This window comes from Fusarium pseudograminearum, chromosome 3 (genome assembly GCF_000303195.2).
Source record: "Fusarium pseudograminearum CS3096 chromosome 3, whole genome shotgun sequence".
NCBI classification, from domain to species: domain Eukaryota; kingdom Fungi; phylum Ascomycota; class Sordariomycetes; order Hypocreales; family Nectriaceae; genus Fusarium; species Fusarium pseudograminearum.
Genome location: NC_031953.1, coordinates 5,996,511 through 6,010,060, shown reverse-complemented (window position 1 = coordinate 6,010,060; position 13,550 = coordinate 5,996,511). Strand labels below are relative to the sequence as shown.

Here is a 13,550-nt window from a genome sequence, read left to right as displayed (position 1 = left end):
AACCTACAAGATGGTATACGAGGCACCAAATGAGTCGTCATGCCGTCCATACTATAATGTGAAGGATGCGATGTGAATTCGCGGGAGACTATTTCCGAATAATCGTATGAATGGCACCACAAAACGCTCCAGGACCACACTGAGTGCTTATTATGATGCTGTTGGTCCCTCTGTGCGCTGTAATCAGATACGGCGAGGAAGTCGGTGGGTCGACTTGCGCAAGACCAGACGGGGAATCTTGCAGTTGTGGTATCATCGACACAGATTGTCAAGGTCCCTGGAAACCTAGTATCATATCGAGCCACAGTTTCGGTAATCCAGCACTGAAATGTGGTCAGAATGCTATCTGACCGATGTGGCAATGCGGGCACCGACGACTTGACTGTACAGTATCCGTAATTTCTCTGACTTTTGACTCCGCAACGTCTACCACCTAGTGTTGGTTGGTTGCCTTATGGACCCCATTCTTAAGCATTGTTTTGTATGAGCGTGGGATGGGAGTAAGAGTAGCAACAAAAGTTCGCCTTTTGTGCACGAGTCGTTGCATGTCTCGGCGTCTCTGCTTACTGGGGAGATAACGAAAGCTTGGCAACTGAAGAACTGTAGCATGAATGAAAGCACGGGCAGGAGAATATGATAAATGCGCTGATGTTTTCGTACGAGCACTGTTTCGTTGACATTGACCTCCTCAAATAAGACTAGACAGAAAGTCATTGCGTTTAACTCTGTTATTAACCTTAGTGCCTGCCTGCCCGCTCGGGTAGGCTGACGGAAGGAGAAAAGAAACAAAGCATGGTTCCTTCCTGTCTTGAGCAACCATGATAGAGAGTCCATGACGGAAGGACGGAAGGAAGGAAGTACCTCGTCCATGTATCGGTACCTGTACCTGTGCCTTCCTTCGCGAGTGGAGTAAGCATTAGCGTTTGACCAGGATTATAGTCCTCTCCAATTCTCCACTTTGCCTGCAATTAGGTTGATCGTCCTGTAATGGCTTGTGCTTGTTGTGTTAGTTCCCCTTGTCACACTTGAGAAATGTCGCAGATGTTTCGCGTGTTCCAATGAGATGGAATCGTTGAACCTCCCAATGACCGACCGCTGAGCCTGATTCCGCGCCTGAGCAGGAACTGGAAGGTCACAGGCTATAGCGAATGCTATGCATGTGTGATGCAAGGCAGACCAGTACCAGTGCCAGTCCATCCATGCGCTTTGCTTAAAGACACGGCAGGAAAAGCACAGGTAATGCGCATCTTCTCCAGTCCATTCACCTCTTTCCAATGCTCATCTCTTTGCAGCTCTCGAGGGTCCAATCTTGGGTCCCACGAAACAAGCAAGGGGTGCGCATAACCAACCGCGACATCGACAACGCTGCATCTGTCGAATCGGCTTCCTCTTCTCCCTTCCTGTCCGTCGCCTGGCCCTGGCCCCCATGTCCGTGATAGACTCCGCTCCGCCATCTCAGACTTTGGACCTACCCCAATTATCCATGTTCCTCCGTCCGTATCGCGCTTCTTGGCATTCAAGCCCTCTCGTTCCTCGCTGATATCCACACGCTTACTTGCTCCAAGCTTGACAGCTTCTTGTTGATCGGCAACACAGCGGGAAACTAGGGGCCTCACAAGATGCTCGAGTTGACCGAATTGTTCCCGCAATGGCTGTCCTCTAGCCCGCCGAGTCAACTGCGACCCCAGTCCTCTCTGGATCCTGTCCTCCCCTCCTGGACATATATTTAAGAACTGTCGTTCCCCTCCTCGTTCGCTCTCGGTTTTGATCATCACCACTCCTTCTTCTCCTCCTCAAGACCAAGGTCACTTGACCTATTTTATCTCTCTTTAATCCCTACAACTCTCCAAGAGTTACCCAGCAGGGGAACATCCAACATGGAGTCAAAGAGCTCCAGCGACAACCCGACTAACGTCGGCCAGGAGAAGGGCAACACAGTCACTGAGCAGTCTGGAGATGTCCAAACTGGAGGCGGCTTCGCCTTCCAGGAGGAGTCCTACTGGACCCGAAATGGTCTCACCCTCGAGTCCTTTCAGCGACGCAAGGACACCACCAACGTTGAACTTGATCGTCGTATGAAGCCTCGCCATCTTCAAATGATTGCTATCGGTGGTTCCATCGGTGCAGGCTTCTTCGTCGGTTCTGGAAAGGCTCTCTACAATGGCGTAAGTTGATACGATACCTCCTCCGTCGTCATTATGGGTTGCTAATCGAGTGTTGCAGGGTCCTGGATCTGTTCTTATTGACTTTTTGCTGATCGGTGCTATGATCTTCAACGTCGGTATGTTAATATCATCCTGAATTGGTGTGTGTAAATGATACTAACGTGTTTCGCTTACCAGTCTTCGCTCTTGGTGAACTTGCCGTCATGTATCCCGTGAACGGTGGTTTCTACGTCTACTCGTCTCGCTTCATCGATCCTTCTTGGGGTTTCGCCATGGGTTGGAACTATGTCGCACAATGGGCTACCGTTCTGCCACTCGAATTGACCGTCTGCGCTGTCTGTATCGGTTATTGGAACGATGAACTCTCACCCGGAATCTTCATTGCCATCTTCCTTGTTGCCATTATCATCATCAACATCTTTGGTGGTATCGGTTATGCTGAGGAAGAGTTCTGGTCATCCTGCCTGAAGCTTGGAGCTACCGTCGCCTTCATGTTCATTTCTGTTGTCCTGGTTTGTGGTGGTGGTCCCGACAACGGCCGCTACAACGAGTACTGGGGTGGTAAGCTTTGGAACGAGGACCCCGGTGCTTTCAAGAACGGCTTCAAGGGATTCTGTTCAGTCTTTGTCACTGCAGCTTTCTCCTTTGCCGGTACTGAGCTGGTTGGTCTCGCCGCTGCCGAGTCTGAGAACCCTACCAAGGCCCTCCCCGGCGCCATCAAGCAGGTTTTCTGGCGTATTACTCTCTTCTACGTTCTCGGTCTTTCCTTCATCGGTCTTCTTATCAAGTCCACTGATGAGCGACTCAACATTTCCGGCTACGCCAATGCCAAGGCCTCGCCCTTTGTCCTCGTTGGCGAGTATGCTGGTCTCAACGGTCTCAACCACTTCATGAACGTCATCATTCTCGTGTCCGTTCTGTCTCTTGGTGTGTCATGTGTTTATGGTGGTTCCCGTACCCTGACTGCCATGGCTCAGAACGGATATGCTCCCAAGATGTTCGCCTACATTGACCGTGGTGGCCGTCCCCTCATCTCCGTCGCAGTCCATATCCTCATGGGTTTCATCGCCTTTGTCAACCTCGACCCCAAGGGTGGAGAGATCTTCGACTGGCTCCTTGCTCTTTCTGGTCTTTCAACTCTCTTTACCTGGGGTTCCATTTGCGTTGCCCACATTCGTTTCCGCAAGGCTTGGGCTCGCCAGGGTCACACCCTGGACGAGATTCCTTTCCGTGCCGCCTTTGGTGTCGCTGGCTCGTACTTCAGTCTTGGTCTGATCATTCTCGTCCTTATTGCTCAGTTCTATGTTGCCATTGTTGCCCCTCCAGGATCCAGTGGTATGGGCACCGTCGAGGGCTTCTTCATCTCTTACCTTGCTTTCCCTGTTGTTCTGGCCTTCTGGGCTATTGGATACCTCTGGAAGCGCGAGGGATTTATCTCAATCGACAAGATCGATGTCGACACTGGTCGACGTGAGCACAACTGGGACGAAATTAACGCTACACGTGCCAAGATCGCTACTTGGCCTGCTTGGCGACGCTTCCTCCACAAGATCATGTAAACATGAGATGTCTTGTGAGGAGGCCTGGTCTCTTAGTGTGTATCTGAGTTGGAGTATGGCCCATTGTACATCCGCTCTCCTGTATATCTTTTATAGTCCAACATGACAATAGTATATCATTGTGCATATCCTAAGAAGTCTCTTTGCTCTTGTGAATTGTGTTTTTCTTCTTCGAGTGATATCATGGTCGAGTAAACATCAATCTTTCGTGATTCGTTTGGGATTACGTGCAGCGGATACGGTCTTTCGTAAATCTTTGGTGATGGAACATGAGTTGCGAGTTGTCACAGACACTGAAAATGGTTTCAAACGTATGGCAACGTCTTTGCGAAGCCTATTTATCTGGTTTTGGGGCATTTTAACATGTAGTCAACCGCGCCCTGCAACGACTCGAATTTATCATTTGTGGAGATGATCACGCCCTTCATGTACGCCCTACAAGTCAATTCGGACTCATGATGGAGTTTAGGAAATTGGACAACTATTCATAGTGGAAAGTCGCTTAGATTATTGCATCACTGTTGAGAACTATGAATTCGAACTGAGGAGAGCATATATAAAAGGAAGTTTGGTGTTGGGTCAAAAGAAGGTTGATTGGCATACTACACGCACCTCGGCTGGGGTCACTGTTCAAAGGCAAATGTGAGTCTCATGCTTAGACTTTGCTGCTTCGCCCCAAGAGCCAATGGTAGAGTACGGGGTTTGCATTACGCTCTCCAGGTTGAAGCGGATCTCGTTACGTACAAAGCCAGATTCACCACGAGCGGACAGCAAGGCAAGATCGGCAACGGCGGATATCCTGGGGTAACAGGCAATAGAGTTCACTCAAGCCACATGCCATATATTATTCGGACTCATCAGCGTACGCGTCTTTGTGAGTCTATTACGTGAAAGAAAGACAGTAGAAGTGGAATCATGATACCACTACGGCTGCGCCCTGTTTCTCCAACTCGCGCCGAGAGAAGAGACACGACGGCGCCTGTTCCTCCAGCCAAGACTGCTCAAAAGTCACTCAAGTACAGTTACTTGTGCTCCGGAGCATGCACCCCAGAAACAGCCTAGACTCAGAAGTTCCACACGATAAACTATCAAACCTGGATAATAAAGATACGGGTCCTGGGCTGCTGGGAAAGGAAGCACAAGTTTAATCTCAAGCGAGACCATTGAGAGGAATTACTCGTACGTATTTTTTACATGATGGAAATTGGAGATTGTGCGGGGGAGCAGGGGTGAGACGTTATCATTTTTGGAGACATGCGGAGAATGCAGAGACGGACAGGGAGAACAGGGGAGTGAGGAATGAAAGGGAAAAGGAGGAATGTCTACACCTTCCTCTTGGGTAATTCTTAATTGTTTCCCCGGTTCTGTTGAATGGAAATAGCACTGCCTCGATTGACTGGGTTTCAGAAGCTTTGATGCGGTGGGACGTTCATTGCGCGGTCAAGTCCCGAGGTTTGTCTAGCATGAGAATGCTTTACTCACATGCCATGCATTCATATGCCAATTGTACTGTACACAAGACTTTACCTTGCCTAGGTATAGTGAATCCTCGGCGTTTATCTCCAACTGACTGACCCCAACGGTAAATGGTAGCTGAAGTTCTCTCGTCCTTCTGGAACTCCTCCTCAACAACGTTGACTATCCATCTATGCTTCAAAACACACAAAGATACATTCACTTATACAAATCTCGCCAAGAAAAAACAATACCGATGCAAGATTTAAACATCATCCACTTCCCCAGACTTTTGAATCTCGAAATTACGAGATCAAATAGAGGGACCTTTTATTTTCAGCTAATTATTACTCAACAATTTGGACATCCCCTGCTCTGAGCCGGCGCAACCCGCCTATGCCGATGCTTTCCACCTCGAATCGAAGCTTTTTTATGCTTTGCGATCTTATTTAAACTCGTGGGCCTTTGCCTTTTCTCTGATGCGGCCTGTTTATCCATACGGGGCGATCATTCTGGAGATGGTGGTCCCGTTCGTAGGGCTGATGGGGTGATGTCGTGATGTAATGGAAACTATGAGCTGTGAGTGTATCATAAGCTCCTTGAAGCGTTATACTTTGATGAGTAGTCATTGTACGTATTGTCTTCACTAGGCTTGCAGCTTCTGCTCTTGTCAAGAATTGTATGTGGTTATGTGAGGAGTAAGTAAAGATATTCATGAGAAGTATTGCAACCAGACGTTCCGAGGTTGCCTTTGTTCAGTTACTCGACTGTAGAGTTGGTCACTCGAAGACTATTCTTCTGCAGTTCTAGAGCCGTCCATACCGTTGCATTTCTTGTCTGGAATAACTTCTGTGTCTAGTCTGGATTTGACGGACATGAGATCGTCGAGACTTTCTGGAAGAGATACGGCTCGAGGGACCTTCCTACACTCTCACACATAAGTAGGTAGCTACTCGGGTCTCACTATAAACTTGCCAGAGCATAACAGTCGGTGTATCTTTGAGGGTGTTATTGTGTAATATTTCAAGCATGGCTTACCTCCTCGAAAACGCAAGTCCAGTCAGTGTCAAAGGGATTCTGATCGAGTCTAGGTATTTTTTGCCACAGTAATTGGTCTACCAAAGGCACCGAATGAGGTAGAAACTACCTACCTAACATCCTTCTCAGTTGTTCTTGTCAATTGGCAAATGATCCAGGAGGGAGAGAGTCTATCGAAGCGTTGCAACGCATATGGGAGGTACCAAAACTACTAAGCTTTCAGAGCCAAAGTGTAACTCGGCAATAACACATTCACAACTTCTCAGAAATGAACAAGAAAATACTCAGCACTTTATCAAAAGCAATATCTCATACCGGGTACTATTGATTTTCAATTACCAGTGACAATTTGGTGACACTCGACAGTATCCCCGTCCGCCTCCTGCCTCGACAACCCGCTCTCAACGCCTCAACACCACAACCACTTCACGATACACAATCAGGGTAAAAAGAAACGGCTTTGGCAAAAGAATATTCCAGCCGTCGAGGCAGTTCGAATGCGTAATCTGGGAATCGAACCCAGGGCTCCCCGAGCTTACTCGAGTTCCTTGATGAAACCCGGATGGCAACGGAGAATTTTACCACTAAACCAATTACGCTGGTTCTTGTTGTTGAAGATGACACCGCAATTTAATACTGAGAGGAAGATGAGCAGCTGGGACAGGTATCATCTCCAGCCTTCAGGCGCCGGTTACAATACCGACCGATCAAACGCGATTCCCAGGCAAAACGAATGTATCAAGTGCATACATGAATTAAGGAACTAAAATCCGATAAAGCAAAAGAGGTGATTTGGCGTGAAGGAGTTCTGAAAGCCGTCTCAACACTTCAACCAGAGCAAAGCTTTTTATCCAAATTGCTTTCTGGTTCAGTCAACTAGATATCTAGAACAGGAGCTTTATTGGGAAGCTAGAGTGAAGGAATAGGACAATTGAGGACATGAGTGATGTAGATCTCACAACAAAGCAAGAGTAGCCTCGAGGCATCAGAATAGTTTGCTGCTGGGAGCATAAGAGACGAAATTAGCAAGTCGGTTTATGCTATTTAGACTAAACTCTTAGGTTTTTTTAGTTCAGTTTTATATCACAAAGCTCAAAGCTAATTCTGAGTTAATACAGTCCAAACTTAAACTACCTTATCGTTTACTTGAGAGGAACTCGTAAGAAGGACAATAGATGGGAGTATTCTGATGGTAGCTTGAGTAGCATGGCAACATACTCAGATGACTTAAGACCATAATATGTGTAGGAAGCTTGACAGTAGTCGATTATTAGCTTAGGAGCTATGCGATGTAGGGCAGGTGGAACATATTTAGGGACATTGCTGGATGGTATCTCAAGCAATGGCTTGTCTGCTCAGATGCTCAAGTCCAGTATCAGCAAAATTCTACCCAAGTCTTTCTCTACCACACTGCTTGGTGTGTAGTGGCTCTCAATGAGCTTCAAAACATTTGCCTAATACTTGGCTCTCATAGAAAGGCTTACTCAATTTCAGTCTCGCAGTTTATGGTTATTTGAATGGTTATAGAATAAGAAATTGTAATTATCACTTCTTGCTTAGATCAGTTCTTTCGCCTTTCTCTCACATTACAACCCATGCAGCACTTTCGCTTGACTTTACAAAAGAGACACCAAGTCAATATTTTATGAAGTATATATAAGTACTGTTCAAAACATGGTGTAGGCATTAAATAGCCTGTGATCCGTATGACACCTTGACATCAGTGATCCTTGAAGCGGATGGTTCAGGTGGTGGCTTCATAGTATTTTTTTAATTGGCAAGCATGAGTTCTAAAAGAAAATGAGGCAGTTAATTTCTAGGTCTTCCTTACAATTGTATTATTGGTAGTGACGAAGAGAATTGAACTTGCTTCTGAGTGAATGACATCTCCATACATGGCTCACCCATTGTTCACACTGGTGTCTGTCATCAGCATATATCAACCTACCAATACGATCTTAGTCTGACAAACAAACTGCACATCTCTTTCTTCGTGCATAGGGACGAGTAAGTTGAACAGTAGAAATAAAATGTTTGACTAGACTGTTGTGGTGGACCAACTTAAACGCCATGCTTCCAAGTCAAGTGTTGGTCACCCTAGAGGCCTGCCTCCAATATCAGCCTCTCTTTGATGCATCGCAAATCTCGAAAAGAACAAGTTCAGAGGATCACGATAGAATGTAACCTCATACTCCAGTCGATGCCCATCGTAATCCGGCATTCGTAATTAAAGTGCTTCGTAAAACAGCGATTACGCAAGCCACAGTCTCGTAACGAACACTTGTCCTTGGAATTTATTCTGAGACCTCTACCAAGGGGAAACAATCTTGTCGACTCAAAAAGACTCTACACCTTTTCAATCGAGAACAAAGAACAATACAAATCGTGATAACCACATTCGGTGTTGAATTGCTCTATTGTTCACAGTTTCGGGGCATCAATAGAAACAACACCCTCCAACATCCTCTTAACCTACAGCGTGCACGTGATAAAAGCGAACATGGCCCAGTTCTCTATCGCAACTCGGCCTCCTCTCACATTATCGCAGCTCGTAACCTTCAGCTCCCCTCCTATGGAAGCGTCACCGCTCACTCGCCAGCCTCAGCCCGAGGTCTTCACCCCGAAGATCATACAATTGTATGATTCTCTCTTCAAGGTAAGCGACCCCTGTTCAGCTCCTCATCCTCACCATGAACTAAACTAGCTTCCCTCTTCTAGGTAGATATCCGCACAAGCTTCAACTATGCGCCCGCGCCTCGACTGATCCGCCCTTGCTTCGAATTAGGATGACTACGATGATGAAGAGAAGACTGATGGCTTCTGGACCGAGTTTTTCCTCCTCAGACCCGATCGTGCCGCCCTGAAACGTATCCTCAACGACCTGAGTCCGAGCCATGTCTTGTCCCTCGATGTTCGCACGCAGGAGCTCTTTGCGAGAGCCGTAGCTACTGTTAAGGGCGCGCATAGTCTTGCGCAGCTACACGCGTTGGAAGTGAGTAGCACACCACCCGATTGCAACACACGAGTTGGTCCTGACGCTTGCTAGACGCTCAGTGTCTTTCTATCATGCCTCCTCTCCAAGAGGTATCCTCAACCTAGTTCCGACATCATGGTTCTGCTCGCAGGACTCGACCACATCGATTCTGTCTTTACTGAGTTCGTCAGTGCTTTGGAGGCCATAATAAGGAACAGCAAGGACTGTAAGGACTCGCCATCGCACAATACAGTGGCCCAGCTGACCCTGGTGTAGTGGACGTTCGATACAAGGCAATCGAAGTGTTGTTAGCGGTAACAGCTGGAGCTTACCAAACAACACTGTTGACATACTTGATTCAAAGAGATCTCTTCCCTGCAGTCATGAAGGTACGGCAACATACCGAAAGACGACATGTCCCCCAAACTAACATCAACGCAAGTTCATTCAAGATTCAGCCACATCAGACCAAGTACTACAACCGTTCACGTTACTAGGCCTGCTGGCCAACTACAACAAATTCGAGTTCCAGAATCCTTACCAACAACGACTAAACGACTTTGTCAACGAGGCTGTGATTCAAAAGATAGTTGGTGCCGTGGGACAAGCTTGTTCAACAGTTCGGTCTCGATACATCACTATCCAGGATGATCTCCCTGAAGGCTGGACCTTCAGCGCGACCCTCAACATGATCGGACTTGGTGCAATCGCACCTGGGCCAAAGCCTGTGAACAACCCAGTGTACGATGTTGAGACCGCCAAGGCTCTCTTCACGCAGTTGTAAGTTTTATCGTCACGACGTATCTCACAACTCGACTAACGTTATGTTAGACCCGAGGAAGAAGCTGCTGTTCTTCTGGCTACATACGACTTTACTCATGCCAACAAGCTCTTCTGCTTCAACCTGGTCACAATGGCAGCAGAGCCAGATACTGAGCAGCCCATCGCCAGCTATCTCTCTCTCACCTCATACCTTCTTCAGCACGCCTACCTCTCACCCCGAGCTACCTACTACGCTCATCTCAACCTCATGGTATTCCGCCTCCTTATTGAAGACCCCGCGATTTGCAAGCGTATTTGTAGCGATGATTCCCGCGTAGCAGTCCGTCTGTGTCGTCAACGCCAACCTTATCTCCCCCTTGTCAAGGGCGAGCGAGTCCTCGCCATATCTCTTCTCGATACCATGATCGATGCTGTGAATCATAATCTTAGGCGCCGCCTCGACGTCAGTCTTTATACACTTTGCTTTGGCATCATGCTACGCATCATCTCGTATCTGTCTCGCACACGTACACGCTTAGAGTATCACTGGCCCGAGTTCTTCCGCTCCCTACTCTCCATTGTCCGCTTCCTCGCCACATACACAGCCGACCTCAAGGATCTACCACATATCGACACCCTCCTCGACCACGTCGTCAACCTCATCGCCCTCTCCCTTTCCGCCGGCGAGGCCTTCCTCCCTACGCCCGCTGACTACGACGATCTCTTCTACAAGGTCGTCGAGTCAGGCGAGGTGCTTACTAAGTTCAAGGAGAACTACCGCTTGGCTAACCGCCACAGCAACTCCATCGACACTCTCATCAACGTCAGCGCGCACTACAACCAGATGCTTTCCGAGGGCGGTGCGAGTCGCCGTAAGCCCAGTCTTTTGACGACACAGGAGGTCACAGAGGTTATTCGTCAAGGATACGAGACGTTGAGTATCCAGGCCAAGGAGGGTTTGGACTCGTGGGAGCGATACAGGGAGGCAGACGAGAGGACTCTGCTCAAGAAGATGGCGAGGGCAGCAGTTGGTGACGTTCGTGTTATGATTGAACGGTAGAGCAGGCAGTTGAGTGCTCTAATGAAATGATGAGACTGGTCCCGGGATAGAATTCTAATGACTACATACATTCCTCGTGTAATTATTGAGGTTGTTCTACCAGTACTTCTTTGCGAACCGCATCTCTGACAACACTCCCATCTCCGATAGTATCCTGAACCAAAGTCCGGACTTGCACAATCAATGTCATAGTCGTCGTCGTCATCATCATATCAACAAAATCACGACTCATGCCTCGAATGTTCCAGCATCTGCCGTCTTATTCGGACCCAGATCATCTCGCCTAGCTATAATAAGATCCACGTATACTATTTCCTGCCCTGCACCATGCTTGCGAGTATCCTCTTGACCCTGACACGAGACCAACATGACGCTGTGTACAGTGTGTTTATGCGTCATATCAGCAGCATCTCGGCGGCTTTAATTACATTGTTGTCCAAGAAAGTTTCGGTAAGACCGGGACTATGAACCATAGTGTCAAATGGAACATGAAACAATGATTGTCCATTAAGTATCGGTAACATCGCGCTGTCTTCTAAGGAACTACATCCAAGTCTGAGCCTCATCAAACTAGCCACAATGAGATAGCACATCGCAACGCATAAGAAGGATGGACCTTGTTAATTAGCGGTTATTATGGCCGAGGTAGTGGACGTAACCTTGGTAAATAACCAAGTAAGAGCAGTACTAGTATGTGTCGTGTGACCTCGTCCATGATGGTGGTCTTGGTAGTGGTGTATATATTCGACGTCGACGTTCCAGTATATAGCATCCACGATCTGCTACAAGATGGCCCGGTACGGCGACATGCAATGAAGATCATCGAGTGTCACCGTTGAGACTCGAGACACAGTTTTACCGCACGAACCAAATGACGAACCAACCGTCCCGCAAAACGTGCCACTAGCAACATTTTGACAGGAGACAAGGGTCGGTGCTACTGTACATAAAACCACGTGGGCGGTATTGGGAGGGATTGCAACGTTGTTTTGCCCTCAGTAATGCGCCAGACTACTAAATAAATGACTGCTAGTTTGCGAGATGGGCATATCGAACTGCCAAACTGACTTTAGTGATGCGACAGATTATCATAACTGGTACATAGTATCGTTATCGTAGTATTGTGACACCGGAGACACCGCTGGGCCTACGCCCTGTGACTGGAAAGTCTTGGTTCCGGTTCCGTGGGAAGGGCACAGCAGTTAGTTAGGGCGTGTACTAACTATTGTGATCTCTCTCATTTCTCTCCTTCGCTTCGCCTGAGATTCCGACGATATGGTGACGAGACGAGGCTCCCATGCTTAGCTTGGAGTCACAAGCCAAGTTGAGGCATCCGGAAGAGTGTCTGATCGCAATAACATGAAACCCATCTGTTTCTTCAAGTTTCGGCCATATTCTTTGCCGAACTTCAACTATGCAGCAGCGCCTCATATCAATGGTAATCTCTTCATAAGCAGAAATGGTTCTCTCCATCACCAGCCAAGATCAAAAGGTCTTAGAGTTAGAGCCCAATCCAACCTAATCTGCCCAAAACTTGCTGCTAAGTGGCCCTGCCCCATTTGAGCGATCTACCTGGATACCCCAATACTGTAACGACATCCCAATTCGAGGATTTTCCAAGGCCGATCACCATGTAACTCAATCAGCGAATGGGGTGTAGACATATTGCCAGTACATAGCCAGGCACCAGCTTTCCCTCGCCAAGGTGACATGGGATAGCGGTCGAGACGGTCGTCGCTTGTGAGCCGAGAGAAACCATGCCAAAGTTGGACCGGTCATTTGGCTGAATATGGCCCCGGCTTCAGCGGATAGATTCCCGCCAAGTTTGACAGGCCCACCGAGCAGTGCAGTTGAAGAAAAAGAAGAAAAAAAGACATTAATGAGACCCAACACAAGTGAATGATGGTATTAATCCAGCCGTGGGCAAGGACAGGCCTTGGTGGATGTTATTGTTGTTGTATCGAGGCACGGCTCGTCAGACAAGGTCAAGCATTTAGGTAAGGTGATAGTCGATGTGCGTGATGGCGAACTGAGTATCCGTAAACTCTCATGGGTCTTTCCTCTTGTCTCTCGCTTCGCGTTAATTACCTGGTCGCAACCTAGTAGTTATAAGGGAACGGCATGCGTCCAGGGTGCTGCAACGGTGAAGACGAGGCGTTACTAGCGCCGGCATGTCTGCATGTCTCTTTATCCATGTCCACGCCTTTTTTTACCCAGCAATTGTGAAGCATACGAAGCCAAGACTTACTTAGCTCGTGCGTAGAAATTGTGACAGATGACAACTAGCTATCGTAGTATTCGTATACTTGCAGTCGAATTGATATGTGAGCCGAAGATATAGCCTCAAAGATCAGTCCTCAAGAGTTGGGCAAAGGGAAAAGTACCTGGGTCACAGTCAGCAAAGCAACGCAGAGTATATCAATCCATCGGGTGATACGGTTACAATAGATTAATAGTAATCAACAACGACTACCCCATGCATTGCAGTGTGACAAGACGTACAGTCTATAGGGCCTCATCACCTTCGCCTCCGCATT

At 47.8% G+C, this 13,550-nt stretch overlaps 2 protein-coding genes across 2 annotated transcripts; both read left to right on the top strand.

Moving 5' to 3' along the window:
- Nucleotides 1-1,877: 1,877 nt before the first annotated feature.
- Nucleotides 1,878-3,724, top strand: FPSE_09813 (uncharacterized protein; the record flags this gene model as incomplete). Its single annotated transcript, XM_009262930.1, has 3 exons — nt 1,878-2,165; nt 2,224-2,281; nt 2,343-3,724. 3 exons carry the CDS (start codon nt 1,878-1,880, stop codon nt 3,722-3,724), a joined length of 1,728 nt encoding a protein of 575 aa, XP_009261205.1.
- A 4,993-nt stretch (nt 3,725-8,717) lies between these two features.
- FPSE_09814 (uncharacterized protein) lies at nt 8,718-11,013 on the top strand (the record flags this gene model as incomplete). Its single annotated transcript, XM_009262931.1, has 6 exons — nt 8,718-8,873; nt 9,003-9,209; nt 9,264-9,417; nt 9,468-9,580; nt 9,634-9,971; nt 10,023-11,013. 6 exons carry the CDS (start codon nt 8,718-8,720, stop codon nt 11,011-11,013), a joined length of 1,959 nt encoding a protein of 652 aa, XP_009261206.1.
- Between the last annotated feature and the right edge of the window lie 2,537 nt (nt 11,014-13,550).